This window comes from Balaenoptera musculus, chromosome 19, assembly GCF_009873245.2.
Source record: "Balaenoptera musculus isolate JJ_BM4_2016_0621 chromosome 19, mBalMus1.pri.v3, whole genome shotgun sequence".
Lineage (NCBI taxonomy): Eukaryota > Metazoa > Chordata > Mammalia > Artiodactyla > Balaenopteridae > Balaenoptera > Balaenoptera musculus.
In genome coordinates, this window is record NC_045803.1 from 56804891 (window position 1) to 56827249 (window position 22359).

At 54.4% G+C, this 22359-nt stretch overlaps 2 protein-coding genes across 4 annotated transcripts in view; one reads left to right on the top strand and one right to left on the bottom strand.

Annotated features, from left to right (window-relative positions):
• Positions 1-6330, top strand: part of KIAA0513 (KIAA0513 ortholog) — a 63767-nt gene extending 57437 nt beyond the window's left edge. For all 3 annotated transcript variants that reach the window (XM_036833220.1, XM_036833219.1, XM_036833221.1), the window contains one exon: positions 917-6330. In XM_036833220.1, the coding sequence (XP_036689115.1) occupies positions 917-966 (50 nt within the window). In that variant the 3' untranslated portion in view covers positions 967-6330. The remainder of the gene's footprint in view (positions 1-916) is intronic.
• On the bottom strand, positions 5506-22226 carry CIBAR2 (CBY1 interacting BAR domain containing 2). Its single transcript, XM_036833222.1, is given in 10 exon segments — positions 5506-5762; positions 11158-11248; positions 11744-11846; positions 13946-14059; positions 16997-17095; positions 17924-17929; positions 18042-18142; positions 18212-18290; positions 20171-20389; positions 22200-22226. Coding segments are annotated over 10 exon segments (1074 nt in total). The 3' UTR covers positions 5506-5527.
• Positions 22227-22359: the final 133 nt, after the last annotated feature.

The window sequence follows — 22359 nt, forward strand, 5'->3', positions numbered from 1 at the left end:
CCCACCCCGCTCAGAGGATTGTCCCTGCTGTAATCACAAATGGGACGTTAAACGTGCCTGTCTGCCTGCGTGCGTGGGACACTTTTCCTTCCATTTGGAGACCCAGTCCTGCTCGGTAGGGCTTGCCCGGGTTGGGCAGGATGGTGCGGGGCCCACCAGGTCAGTGCTTACAGACAGGGACCAGGAAAAGATATAACTTGGTGCTCAGACTCTGACCTTGAAAATGGGCAGACTCTGGCCCTGAGCTGCCCCTCCTTCTCAATGGCCGCCACATGGCCTGCCTTCACTCCTTGAATGACACTGCTGCTGGAGGTCTTGGGGGAGCGGCGGGGGTCTTGAGGTCTTTCCGGAATCTCTGACTTCCGTAACGGAAGGGGACACGTTGCTGATGTCAGCTTCCCTAATCGACAGCTGGCCTTTACGCGTCATCCCACGTGCTACAGTATGCTTCCTCCTTGTCCCCTGAAAAGTCTTCCACTTAGACATAGATTTGTACAGATTAATATTGTTTAACAATAAAACTCCATCCTGGACCAGGTTAAAGAGGGCCAAGGACAGGTGGCCTCAGGAGGTGCCCGTGGACAATCTCACAGTGCTGTCACGAGCCCCACCACTCATCACAGGGCAAGAACACTGCCCCCCTCCACCCCAGGACCCACGCCTGGCTCCCATGATAGGGTCCGTCCGCCCCCACCAGGCTTCCTGGGGGCCTGCGGGGCTGCCCTCTGGAGCGTCATTTCCATGGGAAGATGCATCCTGGTTCCAAGGGGCCCACTGCCAGGCCGAGGGCGCACCTTCAGAAGCCCACACTCACCATGCCCGGGAGGGCCTGCTTCGTTACCACCCCGAATGAGAAGGACCTGCCTGTCGGTGTCGCCGTCTCTCTCACGAGGAATAACGTTGTCTTCTCTTGCAGAGCAGTACAAGCTGCTGAGCGACCACATCGAGCAGATGGCCACCGAGTAGGCCTCGGGAGGTGGCCCGAGGCTCCCCCAGGAGGACCGTGGGTGCGCGCCTCCCTCCCGGGCCCACGGCTGGCTGTCACACCCCCCCCGCCCCCGCATGACATTGGCAGCACCAGAGCCGCCCCACACCGCCCTAGAACTAGCGGTTAGAAGAATCTGGTTGCCTGTTTTCCCTGCCTCCCCTCTGCCTGTGTCTGCTCCCCCATCTGCGTGCCAAAGTGTCCCTGGGATTACACAGCTAACACCGAGGTGACTGTCCATATCCCCGAGTGGCAGGCCTGCGGCGTGGGACCGAGGGGGCGCAGGAGGGAGGATGCTGGGTCCAGGATGGGCACGGCGTCCATCGTAGCCTCCTGCGGGAGAGGCTGGGGCGCACCTGGGAGGGTAGGGAAGGGCAGCTGTGGGGTGGCACACGCCAGTGACACAGGGCAGTCAGGAGTGATGATCGGGGGGCCCCCCTGCAGGGTGGGATTGGGTTCCTCCCACAGTGGGGTTCCTGCTGAGCGGGGGCCAAGCAGAGGGGGCGGGGGCCTCTGAGTGTCGGTCCACGGCTGGTGCTGGCTCTTTCCCGGGTCCCCTCTCCGTGCAGCAGGGACTGGAGTCCCACGAAGCTCCAGGAGGAGAGGGACACCCCCTATTCCAGGACGGGAGAGAGACCGGGGCAGAGGACGTGCTTTCCCGGCTGCAGAAGGCCCGGCCACAGTTGGGTGTGGGCGCCGGGAGACGGCACGGCTCCGAGTGGCTGTGTTGGACCCACGTAGCACTCAGGTGTCTGTGTCAGGCCGTCTGAGATGTTCCCGCTCAGCCGGCAGCTTGCTTCTGGAGTGGAGAAGCTTCCGCCCCTTGCTCCCTGGGAGTAGCTTGGGGCCATCGGTCCCGTGACGAAGCACAGACAAGAGAAGCTTCTTCAGCAGCTTCAAGACAACCGCCCTTTCTGAAAGCAAACAGTGCGGCTCTTTATTTCAAAAAAGACAAAAGAATCTGTGTCAGCGTTACGGGCACCGTGGCAGAGGCCGCTCCTGGCGGTGACTGTGTGAGGCTGGGTAGCGGGGGCTTCGGAGGGTCGGGCCCTCCACCCCGGCCGCCTGGGGAAGCCTGTACCTTCCGCCACCCGAGCCCTTGAACCACTTTCCTGCGGACTCTGCAGACACCCCCTCGCCGTCTCAGGTGCCGGGAGCCGGGGCTCTTCCCCCCAGGTTTGTACCAGGCACAGCTGACCAGCCCGAGGGACTGCAGTCTGGCCAGCAGGCCTCCAGCATGCCAGCTGCCCTGGCGAGCCCGGTTCCCCCGCCCCAGCCCCAGCTCTTGGGCACTGACCTTGACGAGGCCAGCGGGGCTCTGTCCTTCCTGCCTTGGTCCTTCGTCCCGTGTCCCCGCTCCACCTCCTCCAGCATGACAAACACACGCCTGATACCCAGCCCTCCAGCCCTCCACGGTTCCCCTCGTGGGGGATGCCTCCCTGGAATGTTCCAGAGCAGAGCGTGCATTGGTTGAGCCGAGGAACGCACATCTGGGTGATCGTAAGAGAGGTGACGGGGAACACGGCAGGACCCGAGTGCACCGGTGTGGGCTGCTCCTCCAGGAGACCTGGGGGGCTGGGGCTTCAGAAACCCTGCTTTTCACAGTGGTGTGTGTGCGTGCGCGTGTGTGCGTGCGCGCGTGTGTGTGTGTGTGGTGGCAGCCTCTCTGGCCATGTCACTAAACAAAGCACAGCTGTGCCGCCAGTTTGCCTGTCCTGTGCGGGGCGGGTCACACAGGCTGGAGCGCCTCCATCCGATGCTGGGCCCAGTGATAGGACGAGTCTCTACCGAACGCGTTTCAGAGAAATAACATCCAGCTAACGGGTGTGTGGGCCCCTCCTCCAGTGCCTCCTGAAGATAACGCAGCCCCTCCTGAGACGTTCAACCACGACCCCTGGGTGCGCTGTGCTCCCCCCACCCCCACAAGAGCAGGGCCACGTGCCCTCGCAGGGCTCTCCCCCCGCGGCTGCGTGTCGTTGGCTTTCTTAGTGGTTAGTTGAAATGCATTAAGATTTTATTCTAAGGTGCCCAAAAGACTTATCCTTGTACATAGAAGATTTTTGTACGGACGTCCGATCCAGTCTGATTTCTGGAGGGAGACAGTAGGTTCTGGGTCTTTCCAGGGGTGCTGGGGAGCCGGCGGCTCTGTCCCCCCAGGGTGGGGCGGGAGGGCCCATGCAGCCTTGGAAGGAAATGCAGCTTTGACTTCTTCGGGCTTTTCCAAGCACTTTAACTTCAAGATGATCTTGAGACCTTTTTTTTTTCCATACAGGCCTCTTGAAATAGCAGTTGAAGGTAGAAGCAAGGGTTGCTTTGGGTTTTTTCCCCTCCCCTTGTTTGTATAAATCTAGCTCCTAAGAGTAGAGTCTGACCCCAGAAGTGCTGCCTGTCGCTCTCAGCCCCACGAGGGGACACTGCCAGAGACCGTGGGCCTCGTGGAGTGACCGATGTCGAGGTGGCTCTGAGGCTGCTTTGCTGTGTCCTGGTGGCATCTGCCTTTGGCCGAGCATTTCACCTTAGAGTGTCTGACCACTGTCACCCGGAGGACGCGCGGCGTCCCTAGCAGGAGCCGGCAGCTTGACTCGCTGACGCTTCCTCTCTCTGTGACACGATCTTCCCTCCGAGGCCCGGTCAGAGCAGACAGACACAGGGCGGGCTCTCAGGTCCGAGCGCGGAGAAGTCTCACCCCGCCGTACACACAGGAGGCTTTGGAGAAAGAGCTCTGGTGGCCCTCCCTGTAAACTCAGGACCCTTATACTCGGGGCAGGAAGCGTCGGGTCATATCCACGAGGAGAGTTTCCAGTCCCAGTAGGTTCAGGGTCCCAAGCCAGGAGCTTCGAAGGCCTGCGTTAGCAATGGCATTTCAGTCTCCTGCTGGCTGCCCTTCAGGGCTATGTGAATCGTAATGAACCAAAAACAGCTAATTCTCCCAAGTAAAAAGTACCCTGCTTTGGAAATAGGATGATGTCGAGATGTGGCTTTGTACGTCTTCAGCCTTTGTTGCAGTTTTAGCAATATTGTTAGATATTTAAGAGGGGCTGTGCTAGTATTCAGATCATATCTACTGTGTGCGCGCGTTTAATCAAAGGCAGGAGAACCAAGTTCTGATATTGTAAGTTCTTTGTACAGTGAAAGGGAGTAGACCATGATTTTCCTATTGCCAAAAGGGGAAAAAAGCAGACCAAGGAGCTCTTAAGTTGCCAAAAGGAGGGCTGGAAAGAGTCCAATTCGTGAGTTTTGTGCTCCAGCGAAACCCGGGACGGTCAGGGTCGCAGGCAAGCCCCACGCTGGGTTTAGGGCAGAGACCCAGGACTGGAGTCAGAGGTGCCTCCTGACCTTTCTCTTTCCTCCTTCCCGGGAGCTGGAACCAGTGGAGCCCGTACTCACCTCTCCCTGCCCAGTTAGACCGTGAAGTTCATTGCCGTGGAGAGAAGGTGGTAGCCTAGAGGGTTGCTTTTCCGTCGGCTGTTTTAAGTGGGTCAGTTTATCACCCAGAGCACTTGGTATTGCAGCCTCCCAGCATGAGAAGCGCAGTGTTCACGCCACAAGGGGGCTTGCGAGGAGTTTTGTTGAACCCAGGTGACCGTGACCAGCAGTCAGGGCTGCAGCTACAAGCCTGGCCTTCCTGGGCGTTGCTGCACCCCGACGAGTTGGCTTTTCAGTTAGGGAGGATCCCAGCAGGTCGGTGCGGTTAGATCAGCTGTATGGTCCAATTACCTACAATTGAGACAGCTGGGCAGCCAGGGGCCTGAGTCACTTGCCAGAACAGCAGGGAGCTTGGGAAGCAGGGGGAGGAGGGCCCAGCCCCAGTCTCGGGAGAAGGGTAGCAGGCAGGAGGTCCCAGGCCACCGCGCTGGCCACCCTCTTCCTCAGCCACAGGCAGAGCTGTGGGGCTGGGGGCCCACGGCCCCTCGGTCCCGGGGTTCTTCTTGCAGCCCCCCCACCCCCCGGCCTTTTAGCTTCCTTGAACCACCGCTCCTGCCACTCAGCCATCTCCCCGCCTTCCTGCAAATCACTGATTCCTTTTTACGATTCTTGAGGGTGAGTTTCGCTAGAAAAGCCTTTGAAGCTGAGTTCATACAGGGGCATGGCATCGGTGACAAGTGCCCCTAACTGGCTGCTGTGCGACGTTCAGACCTGGGCTGGAGCCAGGCCTTAGTCAAGTCACATGTCCCAGTACGTCCTTGTCGCCCCGTGGCCGGGAACAGGCCTGTGCGGGTTCTCCAGGTGGTTCCCACCCAGCAGCACCCTCAACGTCGAGACCCTCCTCGTGGCCGGCTCCCCCGGCCTCGTTCTGCCGCCGTCTCCCTGCAGACCCTCCCCAGCAAGCGTCTCGGGTGGCCGGCCCCCCTTGTCCCTGGGTGTCCTGGCGCTGGCCTGTGTCCCTGAGTTGGCTGGTCTGTCTGAGCTTGAGACGAGTGAAGGGCTGCGGGGGGAACCTTCCCCCTGGCTGTGTCCCCAGGAGTCAAGGGGACACTGCTCCCGCTCTAGAGTTCTTGGTGACTATTGGAGAAGGAAAAACGCGTCATTTCCAGGAGAGAGTCAGGGTGGTCTGGCTTTGCCCGTCTTCCCATCACTTCCCGCAGGACCTCTGTGCAGGCGGGGGTGACCCTGCATCCTCGCTTGTCCTGCAGGGTCAGACCAGGGCGCTGTCGCTCGGCGCCCTCCTGAGCGGCACTGAGGGCGTCGCTGCGCTGGAAGGAGGGCCCCTGCTGGTGATGCCCCTCGGACCCTGGGGGGCTGTGCCTGTCCCCCCACCTTGGTCCTGGATGGTGCACTCGCGAAAATGAAAGGGAAGTGCTCAGCAGGCCCCGTTCCCACGCACAGGCCGCACATGCGGGCCCTGATCTGTCCCTGTGCTGGAGGCTTGCTTAGGTTCCCGTGGACGCCTTGAGAAGGACGGGCCGACCACTTGAACAGCAGGAAATGCTCGAACTCAAATGGCAGGTACCTCCCCTTAAGACGTGTCAGCTCGAGAGCTTTGTGGTTCTAACTGTGGCCTCTGGGGCTTCAGGAGGGTCTCCCACGTGCATCCCCTGTTTCTCTCCCACCCGTTGGTCTCGGACCTGAACTTGCCTTGGCCATATCCACGCATTGCCCTTAGTGGCCCAGAAGTCGGGGTCCGTGATGCAGGTATGTTATATGTACACTTATGCAATTTCGTGTCCCACGAGGTGATGTTCTACAAACTATATTTTCAGGTGGAGAAAGTTTCAAGGTCGAGCTCTCAGAACAGTGCTAAAATCAAAGCTGTTTCCTGTGAAGAAAAAAAAAAACCGTCTATATATTTCACCTCAGATTGTCAGAAGGCAGAAACTGAAATAAATTATCTTAAAAAAAAAAAAGTCAGTCAGTTGAATTTTTGTTTTCACATGTCCGTGAACACATTTTTTTTTTTACAGAATTTGCAATCTTCTCAGTGACGACAGAGAAAACACCTTTTCCTAGGGTCAAATAGACGTTCTCCCCACTTAGGCTGAGCAGCTGGGTCTTGTGCAGACGTGTGTGTGTGTGTCGTGGCCAAACTGATGGGCAGAGGAAGCGTCCGCTGAGTTACCGCCGGGGGTGTGTTGGTGAACAGAGGGGCCTTGGCCTCCAGGATGCCTCCAGCCCCTTCCAGCTGATATCCTGGTCTTGCCTTTGAGCCTCAGCTGCCTCACTTCTTGCTTTTGGGGGTCGGGGGGCTGTGAGTAGAACGCAATTACCACCCCCGCCTGACACACACAGGACACCTTCATCATCCCTAACAACTTGGTTTGACAGACGTATTTTGTGAAATGTTGGGCTTTCTTTTTTTCTGATTATAAGAGGTCAATAGCCATGTTGTAACTCTCCAGACTAACAGATCTGGGGGGTGAGCCTGAGGACCAGCACAGGGCCTAGAAGAAGGGTCCTTGGTACCCGGAGCAGTGGACTCAGTTCCAGGGGACCCGGGGTGGGATGGTTCCCAGGGCGAAGGTGCAGGCAGGTCCCCCAGCCCTGGCCTGGCCACCTGAGATGGGCTGGGGTATGTGCCCTGATGCTCAGTGGGGCGGGGGCCGGACTGCCCTGTCCCTGGTTCTCCCACCCAGCCTGGAGGACCGGCCCGGGTGGTAGAAGGCTTCACACCTGACTTTTCCTCTGGTGCCAGGAGAGTCCAGCAGCTGAAGGCCAGGGGCTGGATTCAGAGGCAACTCCTGGTGACAGGGAAGGACCCCTCTGAAGGCAGCAAGGACCCTGACGAGCACGGGGTGGGGTGGCCCTGGGAAAGAAGCCTGGGTCCCGTTCTACCTCCCCACCAACGCACTGCGTGCCTTTTGCCAAATTGTTCTTTGAACCTCAGTTTCTTCATCCATATAATGGGAGGGAAAACATCACCCATCCGAGGCGGTTCCTGCGAGAAATGCAAACGTGCTTCTCACTCCAATCTCTTCCCTCGTTGTCCTGATGAGGAAATAAATCAACCCGGGAGATGTACCTGTAGGAAGGGTCCTGCCCATTTAAGGAAAAAGAAAAACGACCAAACTTCTCTCTAAATTTTATAGGAATCCATTTAAAACATATTCTTCAAAATTCATGACACTAAATATAAAAGAAATTTAAACAATTAGGCATTCAAATGGTGTTTCTTTGTAAATTGTAACCTTTCTACTTCTGACTTTATTGACGCTTAAAACTGTACTGAGACTTCCAGGGCACCCTGATCATGTAACCCTTTTGTCCCTTAAATTCGTGCCGAGCACCTCTGTCTGCAGCCACCTCCCCTGCGCAGTGCCACAAACGCTCCTGCTCCCCTAAAGAAGCATCTCCCCTCTTTCCATATTTGGAACAAGCCTCTCACTCACGAAGTCATCTTTCAATGTCACAGGAAATGACCGCAGGTGCTCTCTTTTCTCCTGTACTCAGATCCTGCGTGAGTCACACTGGGAAGCAGTGGGGTGGGTTTGTCCTCAATGCCTGGGACTCTGAAAGCAAGAGACCCCAAAAGTTATGCTTCTTCCACCCCTGCTCACCCCACCTCCCACCTCCTGGGCCCCAAAGAGAGGAGCTAGGAATTTTGTCCCTACTCCCAAGCGACCATGCACACAGAGAGAGCCAGGGAAGTTCCTGGCTGATGTCCACCCCTGGAATTGGGAACAATTGGTCTCTTCGGGGTGCTGGGGCCAGAGAGGGAGGGGAGAGGCCCCTTGTGCCGTCAACTTACCTGTAATGAGCCTCTACTATGTGCCAGGCGCCACCAGGCTCCAGGACCACAAGATGAAGAAGCAAGGTCATTTTCCTTCAGAAACTATCAGTGGGGTTCAGACACAACTGAGGTTAAAAAAAGGTACATTTGTGTGTGTCTGTCTGTGTGTGCATGTGCACACATATGTATGCTTAGAGTATAAAAATATAACATAAAATATATACTGTAAAATGTGATGATATATAATACATATATATATGTATATATATATACATAATATATAATCTATGATAAGGTTATTTTATAAATTATTATATAGGAAATATAGAATGTTTTAGTTATTTTTGGAGTGAGTGTCCTTCCTGGTTGAATCAGGGTGGGCTTCCCTGAGGAGGTGCCTTGGAGTTGGATTTTGGGTAATAAAAGTCACTGTGGCAAAGACGTTAATCCTGCAATGATCCCATGAGAAAGGTTTGGGGTATTTTTAATTTAATTTAATTTTTCATTGAAATATAGCTAATTTACAATGTTGTGTTAGCTTCTGGTGTACAGCAAGGTGATTCAGTTATACATATCCATATTCTTTTTCATATTTTTTTCCATTATATGTTATTACAAGATACCCCTGTGCTAAATAGTAGGACCTTGTTTATCTATTTTATATATGGCAGTGTGTATCTGTTAATCCCATACTCCTAATTTATGCCACCCCGCCCTTTAACCCTTTGGTAACCATAAGTTTGTTTTCTATGTCTGTGAGTCTATTTTTGTTTCGTAGATCAGTTCATTTGTGTCATATTTTAGATTCCACACGTAAGTGATATCATATGATATTTGTCTTTCTGTCTGACTTACTTCACTTAGTGTGATAATCTCTAGTCCCATCCATGCTGCTGCAGATGGCATTATTTCATTCTTTTTTATGGCTGAGTAGTATTCCATTGTATATAGGTACCACATCTTTATCCATTCATCTGTCAATGGACATTTAGGTTGCTTCTGTATCTTGGCTATTGTAAATAGTGTGCAAAGAATATTGGGGTGCATGTATCTTCTTGAATTAGTTTTCTCGGGATGTATGCCCAGGAGTGGGATTGCTGGATTATATGGTAACACTATTTTTTAAAGAACCTCCATACTGTTTTCCGTAGTGGCTGCACCAGTTTATAATACATTCCCTCCAACAGTGTAGGAGGGTTCCCTTTTCGCCACACCCTCGAGGAAGGTTTTGTTTACCACTTTGCTGATGAGGAAATCATGGTACCCTCAGTGGGGAATGAAATCAGAGGCCAGCTGGCTCCAGAGCATAGCGTTTATCCTGAACGGCTGCAGGATGTCCTCTCCCTGGCAGAGGTCTCTAGGAGGCAGCAGGAGGTGTGCTGAGAGCCGAGTGACCCAGAGCTCAGATGCCCCCAGCCACCGTCAGGAATTTGCTCCCCAAATGTGCACACCCAGGGGGCCCAGGCGGGCAGGCGGCTGAGCCTGCGGACCCCCACCCCTCCTCCACTTCTGTGATGTATCCCTGGTCCCAAGGTCATCCCCGCACATCACATCCCTATGGTTTGGGTGAATTGTGTCCCCAAAACTCATGTGTTGAAGTCCTAACTCCCAGTACTCACAATGTGACCTTATTTGGAAATAGAGTCTTTGCAGATATATTTAGTTAGGATGAATGGGGTGGACCCCTGATCCTATGACTGGTGTCCTTATAAAAAGGGGAAATTTGGACACAGAGACACACACAGGGAGACGCCATGTGAAGATGAAGGCGGAGATCAGGGTGATGTGTCTACAAGCCAAGGAGCACCTAGGATGGCCTGGGAACCACCTGGAGATTCTCCTCACAGACCCCAGAAGGAACCAGCCCTGCCAGCACCCTGATCTTGGACTCCAGCCTGAGGGAGAATAGATTTCTGTGGTTTGAAGCCACCAGAGTGTGGTGCTTTGTTAGGGCAGCCCTGGGAGATGATTCACCTGCAACCAATAAGGACTCTATGGGGCTTTCCCGGGACAGACCACCCCCCCCCCCCGCCCCCCACCAACGTCCTCCACCTGCCTCTTGTTTGTAGAAAAACTTTAGCCTCCTAGGCCTTCCCCAAGTTCCAAAGAATAAATTTAATCAGAGAAATGAGAAAATGCAGAAGCTAAGGAAAATAGTCAAGCAAGACAAAATAATAAGAGTTCAGCCATTAAACAAAGCCAAGGACCTTTAGTTCCTCCTCAAGGGCTATAGATAATATTCTGCACCATGTCCTTTGAGCTGTTTTGCAGGTACGGAAACCCCACAGGTGGAAGAAGTTAACTGTATGCCGCCCAGTTACCTCACCACCAGCCAATCAGAAGAATGTCCACAAGGGACTTCCCTGGTGGTCCAGGGACTCTGTGCTTCAACTACAGGGGGCCCGGGTTCGATCTCTGACTGGGGAACTAAGATCCCACAAGTCGCACGGTGCAGCCGAAAAAAAAAAAAAAGAATAAAAGAAAAATGTCCAAGAGCTGATAACACGCCCCACAGTCCCCCTCCCTCACCCTGTCTTTAAAAACCTTTCCTGAAAGTCATCGGGAAGTTGGGACCTTTTGAGCACCAGCTGCCTAGACTCTTTGCTTGGCGCCTGCAATAAACCCTGCAATTTCCTTCACCACAACCCGGTGTCAGTAAATTGGCTTTACTGCACGCAGGCAAATGGACCCGAGTTTGGTTCGGTAACACATGTTAACACAGGCTTAAACACCCCGAAACCCAGTCATAAGACAGGAAATGAGACCCAGCAGGAGTCAGGGTGAGATGCACCCACGTTTATTGAACACCTGCTATGTGCCAGGTGTCCTTCTGGGCACCTTGATCCCCAGAGCAGCCTGTGAGCTGAGTGATATGATTCCTGCCGTACAGATGAGGAAAGCGGGACCCAGAGGACACGGGACTTGCACACGGCGGAGCCTCTGAGCATCCAGCCTCAGCCCCCTTTTCCTGACTGGGGAGTTCTCGTCCTACTGATGGAGCCCCTGCCCCTGTCCCCTGAGGTCCTCCATGGGGTCCTCCTCGGCAGAGTTGTCCTCACTGGCTGCTTCTTTTCTCTGGCTCCGTATGGTGCTCTGCTCTAAATAAAAAAAATATATAACAACAACAATAACAAAATCATCATCATCACAGCAACAACAGCAATAATAATAATGACAGCAACAAGCATTGTTTCCTAAATGTTTTGGGTAGATGTGTTCGCCTAATACCACAGCCCTTTGAGGGGGTTACTATCATTGGCCCCACTTTGCAGGTGAGGAATCTAAGGCACAGAGAGGTTAAGGAACTTTCCCAGGGTCACACAGCTTGGGAGCAGTGGGTTTGGACCCAGGCAGTCTGTCTGGGGACCATACTTCCTCCTCTGCCTTTCAAGAGAATTATTCAGAAAGCATGAGATGCCCCTCATCCCCCCACACTGTGGTTCCCTGAGTCTGCTTCAGGCAGGTCCAGGTCAGATTCAGGGCCACCCTCCCACTCCCCAAGCAGCACTCCCTTCTCAGACCCGAGTTCTCAGCCGGCCTCTGGACTCTGGTCACTTCACCTTGTCACAGGTGTTACGCCCCACCCCCAGTGCTCACCTGGGCAAGAAACCACGGGACAGCTGGGGACAGGGTGGTGTCTGTGAGCAGCCGAGCGTCATAACGCCCATAAACGCCACGCATCTTGGCTCTAAAATCCTGCCACGAGGGTTGGATCCGGTCAGGAAACAAAGGGGTGCCAGCAGGAAAGAAAGACGTGGGACAAGAAGGCCGGTGCACAGGTAACTGCAGGGACCCCCACCTACACCAGGTCCTCCCAGGAGTCTCCTGTTTCTTATTCCATATGATCTACTGCAGAGCGGTAAGTGGGCATTGTCATCCCATTTTACAGATGGGAAAACTGAGGCCCAGAGGCAAGGTAACATGTCCATAGTCACGCAGGAAGATTAGAGATCACACTGCCCCCCAACCAAAATAGAGTAGAGTTGAGTGAATGCACCAGAGCCCAGCCAATCTTCATTGACCCTCCTATGATGGTTTTAAAGCTCATCCACAAATTCTTTGACACTTCTCCCATCAGGAGCTGGACTATAATTCTCCTCCCCTTGAATATGGCCTTAATGACGCACTTCTTTTTTTTTTTTTTTTTATAAATTTATTTATTTATTTTTGGCTGCATTGGGTCTTTCTCTACTTGCAGCGAGTGGGGGCTACTCTGTTGTGGTATGCAGGCTTCTCATTGTGATGGCTTCTCTCGTTGCGGAGCACGGGCTCTAGGCGTGCAGGCTTCAGTAGTTGTGGCTCGCGGGCTTAGTTGCTCCGCGGCATGTGGGATCTTCCCGGACCAGGGCTTGAACACGTGTCCCCTGCATTGGCAGGCGGATTCTTAACCACTGCACCACCAGGGAAGTCCCAATGACACACTTCTAAGGAACAGAATGTGGCAGACAGGATGCTCAGTTTCTTTGGAGGTTAGGTCACAGAAGGTGACACAGTGTAATTCTCTGATGCTCACTCTTGGACCAGCTGCCATGGTGTGAGGAAGTCCACGCCCCATGGAGAGGCCGTGGGCAGTTATTCAGGCTGCAGACCCCACTGCGGACCCAGACGGGATGGGCCTCACTGGGGTACAGCTCATGCAGTTGCCCAGGGCCCCCAGCTCAGAAGGACTCTGCCATCTTGGAATTCTTAATAATTATTGAACAAAAGGCCCACGTCTTCATTTTGCCCTGAACTCTTGCCCTGGGCGAATCACGTGGCCCATCCTGGACCCAGATGACAGCCATCATCTACCACACACGGGCAAGGAAGCCTTGGAAACAGCTCCAGCCCCAGCTACGGATTGGCTGAAAGACCCGAGGGAGGACAGCCCAGCTGAACCCACCAACCCTAGAGCCACAGAAGATAATCCTGGTAAATGACCCCTGCTTTACACCACGAGGTGTGGCGCAGCACATTATAGATAACTCAGATGGCTTTTTCTAGATTCTAATCACATCAGGTGAGGGTAATAAGCGCTTTGTCTCCCTCCAAAGTACAGCAGGCATCAGCCTGGAGATGGTTTTTGTTGTTGATTCATTTGTTTTTAAGCACCCAGGTGATGATGATGTACGTGGATGGTCCAGAGAGAGATGGTGTTGGGGAAATTCCCCGCCTCTGGTTCGGCGCCCAGGGGCAGATATTTAAAACAGTTCATTACAACGAGCCTTCAAATTTCGAGAAACTGCAAAATGTTGCCAACAAAAACTGCTTCTATCAAGACAAAACCAATGACTCAGCCATAAAAAAGAACAAAATAATGCCATTTGCAGCAACATAGATGCAACTAGAGATTATCATAATAAGTGAAGTAAGTCAAGACAGAGAAAGACAACTACCATATGATATCATTTATATGTGGAATCTAAAATATGGCACAAATGAACTTATCTACAAAACAGAAACAGACTCACAGACAGAGACATCAGACTTGTGGTTGCCAAGGGGGAGGGTGGGAGGGAGAGGGATGGCCTAGGAGTTTGGGGTTAGTGGATGCAAACTATTACATATAGAATGGATAAACAACAAGGTCCTACTGTAGAGCACAGGGGACTATATCGGCTCTCCTGGGATAAACCATAATGGAAAAGAATATTTAAAAAAAGAATGTCGTATGTGTAAAACTGAGTCACTTTGCTGTACAGCAGAGATTGGCACAGCATTGTAAATCAACTAGACTTCAAAAAAAAAAAAAAGACAAAAACAACCTCCACTTCAGCCCCACCCCCCAAATAGGAGATGGGATGTCTGTGACCCACCTCCAGATCTCTCTCCAGGTCGTAGCTCTCCAGGGTCTGGAAGGCACTGGAATACACCTCCACCGCTTTGGCATGGAAGACCATCTCAATGGCCACAAAGTCCGAAAAAATTTTCTATGAGGAGAGAAGCCCAGATCACATAAGTAACACTGTCAGAAGGACTGTCCTGGGGTCATCTCGACATGGACCAATTGTGGGGGGGGGGTGTGTGGGCGGGGGCTTAGTTGTCCTTGCAGGGCAGGTCCTAGGTGTGGAATTTCAATATATTATTTCTAATTAATTAATTTTTGTTGAACAGATAATGCATTCCCATAGTTCCAAAGCCGCCTTGCACAGAGATCGTTCCAGAAATGTGTGAGGCCTTGTGGACTTTCTGAGGGGTATCCTTTTCTCAGCTCTGTCAACCTGGGCTCCTCCACTCAGCTTGCGCTTCTCTCATTCTGAGGTCAGGTTGATGGCTACAAACTTTCAGCCTCTGTCACCCACAGGCTGGAAGTGGGTCTTATGGGAAGGGGAGGGGATGCTACTAGCCCAGAAGCCCCACAACCTGATAAGCCAGCTTGTCAAAACATTATTAGTGATGGAAACGATGGCTTCTCTTGATCAGATGGTTCAGCTTGGCTCAGTGAGCTCTCACAGAGCTCCTACTGTGTGTCCGGCTCCAGTGGGGGCTTCTACTGTGTGCTGGGCCCAGCACAAGCTCCTACTGTGTGCCAGACCTGAGGGGAAATTCCTGCTGTGTGTCAAGTCCAGCACAGGCTCCTACTGTGTGTCAGGCCCCTCCTACATGCTGGGCCCAGCACAAGCTCCCACTGTGTGTAGGGCCCAGCACAAGCTCCCACTGTGTGTAGGGCCCAGCACAACCTCCCACCGTGTGCTGGGCTCAGCACAAACTCCTTCAACGTGGTCGGCCCCAGCAGGACACAGGCTTGCTGTTGGGGGAGGAGCCTGCAGTTTGGAAACACACCTCTTCCTGTCACGTGGGAAGCACCTGGAAGAGGCGGGTCAGAGGAAGCCGCTAGGCCACCTGGGAGAAGGAAGGGGCGAGGAGGCCGCAGACTGTGCTGGGAATCCCTGCCTCCTGCGTCCTCCCGTCCTGCCCCCGGGAGGCAGTGCTGGTGGCAACAACAGGCCTCGTCCTGCCCTTTGCCGGCCTGTGGCCCCGAGGAAATGACGTATCCTCTCAAGCCTCAGTTTATTCGTCTGCACGGGAAGCACAGGAGTGGTCCCAGTTCACAAAGCCCTACGAGAGATTCAGTGAGCGCCGCGGCTCTCGACCTGCGGGCCCCTCATCAACACCAGCCTCACCTGGGAGCTTGTCAGAGATGCACATTCTTCGGCCCACCCAGGCCCACTGGATGGGACGCCAGGGTGGGCCCACCGTCTGCGTTTTAAGGAGCCCGCCAGGGCGTTTCTGACGCACGCTCAGGTGAGTGAACCGCTGCTTGAAAGCATGGCGTACGTTCTTTTAGAGGAGCCAGAGAGTTATTTTGTAGATATTTCATTAGAATCGTGACCTAAAACTGATGTAGTGGTAATGATTATTTCAAGTTTGGGCTTTTATCTCTTTTCACATTTGGAGGTTTGGATAAGCGTCTCTTACAAATGAATTCCCCCAATTTTAAAGGATGCCCATGTTAAACTGCATGCTTCTGTTGGCCCTCAACAGTGCAGACCTTGTGTGCTCTCGCTGGCCTTGAAAACATCAGGTGCTTGATAATGGTCTGCTGGTGGTTTTAGGTTCTGCCTGCAATGTGGATGCTCGAGCAGTAATTACCACTCTTGCACTCGCTTCGTTCGTTCATTCTTTCATTTTCCCAACGTTTACTGAGTACCCACCGAGTGCCAGGCCCTAGGCCTGGTGCCCAGGACCCAGGAGGGGACGTGGCAGGCAGGGGGTCTGCTCTGTGGCTTCGACATGCAGTATGGGAGGTGGCGTGGAGCAGTGAGTTCTCCCCTGCTCTCCACCATCACGGGGTCTGCGTGAACTCTCTCTCCCAAGGGTGTCAGCTCTGTGAGGACAGGGCCTTGCTTTGCTGGCTATGGTGTCCTCAGCTTCAGGCATAGCGCCTGGCACATAATAGGCGTGTATTCAACATCTGTGAGATTCACCAGTGAATTAAAGATACAATGAATCCACCCCCTGGGATAACTGCCCCCAGAGGGAGCGGAGCAGAGAGTGTTAACAGTTGGTCGGACCAGGTCTGGGGGTCCAGGTGAGTTTCTCTGAAGGACAGCAGGTGTGAACTCGATGCAGAGTAAGGGCAGAGCCCTCCTGGTAGAGGACACAGCCTGTGCAAAGGCCCTGAGGTATAAAAGGCTTTGGTGCACTCGAGCTTGGAGTGGTGTGTCCAAGACAAGGCTGGAGGGCGGGGCTGGGGCTTCGAAGCCTTGGGGAGGATTTCAGCCTTTCTCCTTGGAACGAGGGAAGCACAGGAGGTTGTTAAACCCAGGAGTGACAAATCAGAGCTGCCTTTTGTGAGATCCTTGGGGCTGCAGTTTGGAAAATGGACTAAAGTGGCAGGGGGGCAGGAATGGGTGCAGGGGTCTCTGTGACCATCTTGCCCTTAAAGACCCTGCCTCCCTGAGGCCTCTTGTAAGAGCTGGGGTTCTGGGCCCGGGGCTCTGGGTGTGTCGGGGTGGAGAGAGCAAGGATTTGTGCCACTGGGGCTGTGCGGAGGAAAGGAGGAGGGTCCTGTGGATCCTGTGCGCAAAGGCAGGGGCTGGGGGGACAGACTCTGCCCAGTTCTCCTGGCAGGCGGGGAGCTTGGCCGGGTGCTGAGAACGCACGGCTGCCACTGCTGGCTTCCGGGCAGCACAGCTGAGCAAGACAGCTGCCCGAGCAGCCGGCCTGTACCCGCCGCGGCCAGGAGGAAGCCAGGATGAACTGTCCGGGGAGTCAGGGCCCTGAGAGCCGAGCAGGCACAAGCTCACACACACACACTGGCACAGGGAACACACATGCATGCACACACACACAGGTGCACACACACCAGAGCTCACCCACGGGGCAGCCCAGAGTACTTCCGACCAGGGACCGACCACCCCTACCTGGAGGTTCAACTGCTCCTGGAATGCCTCCACCGTCTCCTCCAGCTGGTGGGAGGTGCGGCTGGCGTCCACCGAGGCCCTCTGCACACTGGTCTCCGCCTGGCCCCGGAGATAGAAAGTGTCACGGGGGCTCCATTCTGGATCATTCTCTCTCCCTTCGCCCCACCCTTGGGCCAGCTGTCCTGCGTCGTGGGCGTCTCTTGCCAATTTGGTTGTGGAAGGGAATGGCCCAGTAGGACCACAGCGAAAGGGGCAGCTGCTGCTTGGACAGACCCTCTTGTCAGCTGTGTGACCTCAGGCAAGTCACTGAACCCCTCTGAGCCTCAGTGTGCTTGCCTGCAAACAGGGGACGGCTGTAAGGCCTGCTTTGCAGGATTGTTGCAAGAAGGAGAGTGGGCTCAGCTGAACTACTGCTATGACAGGTACTCCACATTCGCTGATGATTAATTCCCGCATGTGGAACGATTTTAGGTAATTAACTTATTGGTTGCTTTGATTGGCATCTATACGTCCTGACTCCACAGCAGGCCTGGCACGTGACGAAGCTGGATTTCAGAGCCAGACGCCTGCAGAGCTGAGTTGGGGGTTGCCCCTCCGCTCTCTGTGTGGCCTTGGGCAAGTCACTTTTCTCAGTTTCCGCATCTAGAAGTACCCACCTCCTGTGAGCAGTGAGTGGGTGACCCTGGCAAGGAAGCAGGCTGTGGAGGGGGGTGTCTCTCTGACTCGCCGAGTAGCATCGCTGATGGCACGGAACCCAGGTCTCCTGAGCCCCAGCCGATGGCTGGCTCTCCCGGAGCCTCTGACTCCCCTGTCCTAAGCCCAGGGCCCTGCACACATCCGCCACGTAAAGCTCACCTCGCCGTTTTGTGAGGCCGTTCATTACCTGCGTGCGAGCCTGCCTCCCCCAGACAGACTTGTGACGCTCACCTGGGACTGAAACAGGTGCTGTTAGGGATTCAGGTTAGCCAGCAGCCCCCGTGGAGGGGGCACTGTGATGTAGGGCCCCGGCCTCACCGCCCCCCAGCCCCTGCCTTGGGAAGGGTACGATGGTCTGTCTCTCTGAATGGGACTTCTGCCTCAGTTTCTCCAGCTTTTCCAGTTGTTTGAGCTCGTTGTTCCAGACGTGTTTGAATTTCTTGATCTCAGCTTACAGAAGGAGGAGGGTGGTTTCCTGGGGCCCCAGCCCCCTGCGTGGCCCACGCCGCAGTGCCGTGCCCTTGCTCACCTGGGTCTGCTTTATCTGCACCCCGTAGAGCTTCAGGGGGTTGACCACCTTGGTCTCCAGCCTCTTGACCTGGGGGCATGTGGACATACAGAGTCAGAGCGGGTGGAGCCAGGGAGACGCTGGGGGGCTGCACGGCCCCTGGCCTGCATTTGCAGAGCGCCGTCTGCATGTCCAGAGCTGCACGGTGGGCCCTCCTCCCACCTTGGGGTTGCGAGCGCGGGCGACGCATTTCATCTCGCTGAGCCCTGTTTCCTGGCCTGTACAATGGGTATAAGGAGTGTACCCGCCCAGGGTTTTTTGTTTTTTTGTTTTTTTTTTTTCCCGCCCAGGGTTTTTTAGCAACTGGATGGGACCCAGCGCTATTTCATTTCTCCAGACTGCCTTAAGCTCTCACCAGGGACGCTGACAGATCCACCTGGAACACAGACTAGCAGGGAATTCAGAGCTGACTGTGCTGTGCAGCCCCCAGGGACATGGCAGGGTCGGCGAGGGGGACAACTCACGCCCCTGAGTCAGTGCCTGTGTGCCAAGCCTAACACTAGACACGAGGATAAACAATGTCAGTACTGGTGACAATGGTCACAGTTAAAGCTAGTGTGGACTAAGCGCTTACCCTGTGGGTGTCACAGTAGAACAGGTGTAGGAGTGCCCCCAAGGGCTCCTTAAAACCCTCGTCCCCAGGCACCACCCCAGAGGTTCTGACTCAGCAGGTCCAGGGTGCAGCCCAAGAATCTGCATTTTTCTAACAGGTTCCCAGGTGAGGCCTGGAGGATGGGGTCCCCTGAGAGTCTGGTTTGCCCGATGGGCCAGGGGAGCTGGAGTCCCCACCCAGCCCCTTCCTGCTCCTCCATTATGGCTTATGGCTCTTGTGAACGCAAACCTAAAGAAGAAATAATTTTCCCAAGTGCCGAAAGCGAAAGGGACTTTTCCCCTTCCGTACCGTATTCCTTTGAGAAAACTTGCAGTTGTAAATCCTTTCTCTGTCCCTTTGAGATGGATATAAAGCTCTTGGCTGGTTTTACAAGCAGGAAAGGCCAGTCATCTCTGAACTGTAAACTTCGGGAGGCCAGTGTCTGCAGGGAGTATGCCTGGTGCCTGGCTCCCGGCTGTACCTAGGTGCTTGTCAGAGAGATGTGAGGTTTTAGTTTTCTTTGGATAAAGATGCTCAGCCAGCCCAGGTGGCCCCCCAGTCGCCAGGTGGAATTAGGAAGTCCTGTGTGACAAAGGGTGCTGTCCCCTTCCCTGTCCTCAGGGGGAGTGAGGTTTCTCTGTCTTTGCCATCACTTATTCAATCTCCTGTGACGTGCATTACCTTCTGGCTTAACGCTTATTCGATAGAAAAGCTGTTTCATTCTTTTCTACCATCGCAGAGAGGCTTTTTCTGGGCTGGCTGGAGTTTTGTTTTATTTTATTTTATTTTTATTATTATTTTTTTTATCCCAAACTCCTAACCCTTCCCTCCCCAATGCTCCCTCCCTCCTGGCAACCACAAGTCTGTTCTCTGTGTCTGTGAGTCTGTTTCTGTTTCATAGATAAGTTCATTTGTGTCATATTTTAGATTCCACATGAAAGTGATATCATATGGTATTTGTCTTTCTCTGTCTGACTTACTTCACTTAGTGTGATAATCTCTAGGTCTGTCCATGTTGCTGCAAATGGCATTATTTCTTTCTTTTTTACGGCTGAGTAGTATTCCATCGTATATCCGCCACATGGGGATTTTTATTTTTAATTCTTTCCCTAACCCCCTGCAGCCTCCTTGCCCTCCGCAAGCCTCCAGGCTCTCAGTCCTGTAAACTGAGGTGTGACCCTGGGCAGGGAGTGATGTGAGTGTCCTCACTCTGGGGACACCTTTGGAGGAGATGCGTCTGCTGACGGCGGACCCTGCCGGGCGGCTCCAACCCTCAGATCCCCCCGGGAAATGGGTCCGCCGGGGGCCACTCGCTCACCTCGGCCTGCCGGTAATCCTGCACTTTGGCCAGGTCCTCGGCGAAGTTCCTCAGGGCGGCCCGCACCTCCGGGTTGGCGAAGTCGATGAGCGTCTTGACCAGTGGGTCGGCCTTGTCACGCAGCCGGACTGTCTTGCGGGTGTAGGCGGCCGGCAGTGAGCAGAACTGGCCGAAGTGCTTCTCAGCGTTTGTCACCGTGTCCTCCATCAGCCGCACCTGCTGTCCCTGGGGAGGTGGGGGCCTGAGGAGCTGTGCTGGGCAGGGACTCCCAGCCAGGTCACGACAGCGAAGCAGGGGTCACCCACCCACCGCCCTCCTCCTAGGTGGCAAACCCAGGCCAGGCGTCCGGTCCCCAGGATAATGCCCAGAGTCCCCGGGTCAGGCCGTCAAGGCAGATGCGGGAGACCAGCAGGGTCACAGGGCTGGTCAGCGGCCGGGCAGGAGTGCAAACGTGGGCTTGGCTCCTAACCTGGCCTTTCCCACCCTGGGCCCTTTACAGGGGCTTTATCTTCCCAGCGGAGTCGGTCTGTATTCCAACCATGCCGAGCTGCAAGGACCTCTTCTCTCTGAAATCCCCAGATTCTATCTTTTCCCCGAGCTGTTGAAATTCTCTCTCTTCTCTACGTCGTAAAGTTTTATTAATAAACTTTTTTGGGGGGGTGGGGGGACCAGTTTTAGGTTTACAGAAAAACTGAGTGGAAAGTACACAGGGTTCCTACATACCCCCTCCCCGGCACACAGGGTTTCCCTATTATCAACAGCTTCCCTTTAGTGCCCGACCTTTGTTACAAAAGGTGAACCAATAGTGACACATTCTTATTAACTAAAGTCCCTCGTTTACATGAGGGTTCCCTCTTGGTGTCCTACATTCCGTGGATTTTGACAAGTGCTCAGTGCCCTGCCTCCACCATCACAATGTCGTAGAGAAGTCTCACTGCCCTAAAGACCCCATGCTCCGCCCGTGGGTCCCTCCTCCCTCCCCCGGCCCTGAACCTTTAGTTTGTCCTCCTGGCATGCCATTTATCACCATGTATCGCTTCCTGTTGTGCTTGGTTTCTGTCACCCTCTGCATCTTTCTGGATCAGGGGTGGGGGGAGCTTGCTGACTCATCTTTATGTGCCGCTAGCCTGGGGCCTGCCCATCGCAGGTGTTCCATGAAAAAATACAGAGTGAGTGAAGGACCTGCTGGATTTCATCTTCCCGAGACAGTAAAGCAGGCACAGCCTCAGACAGTCGCCTCCCTCTCGCCCCACCGCACCCTCTCCTCACCCCTCGTCCCACCCAGGTGGTCACTGCCCCGTCCTCTCTCTGTATGACCAAAGCCCCCAACCTGTGCAGCCCTGTAATCACATCTCTAAAGCTGGAAGCTGGGAGGAGGGCCCTTTGTCCTCCTAACAAACCCTAACTGGTGCAGCCCTTTACAGTTTGCCGTGCGCATCGTGTGTATTACGTGCAAACAAGGTAAACGGAGACCAGAGAGGTGAAGCATCTTGCTCCAGGTCACACAGCTGGCCGCAGTGCCTGCCCCTCCACATGGGGTCCTTGGACCCCCTCAGTCAGAATCGCCTGGGACACAAGTTAAGCCTGCAGAATCCCAGCCCACTCTCCGCCAGACTCCCTGTGAGCGAGGTCCAGGGAGCTGCATTTTTAAAGAAGCCCATCAGGTGGTCCAGGGGCACCCTCGAGTTTGTGAGCCCCCGAGGAGCCAGGCGTGGAAACAACTGGGTAAGGGGCGAGTTGAGAAGGCAGTGGTAGATTCAGGCTGCAGGCAGTGGGGTCGGGGATAATTCCACAGAGGGGGTGATGCCTGATGGGGTTTTGAGGTATGAAGAGGGGTTTCCCAGGTAGAGATGAGTGAGGGAAGCTGGGGTGGCCCCTGTGAATTTAGCTACCCCAGGGCTGTGGGCAAAAATGCTGGAGAAGCAGACAGAGGCCAGATTCTGGAAGCCTCCATGGTCTCTAGATACGTCTGGCCCCGAAAACCCGGCCGCCCCCTCCCTCCCAACCCAGGCCAGCGTGGGGGTGGGGCTGCTCACCTGGAGAGAACGATGTTCATTGTGACTGGAGACGGCAGCTGTCCTGGTCCTGGGGAATAAGGACAGGGCCCCAGGGGTCCCGCAGGCCTGGGAGAAGCCACACAGGGCTTCGAGCAGCTGCATGGTCCTGGCTCAAGGGACGCTGCCACCTGG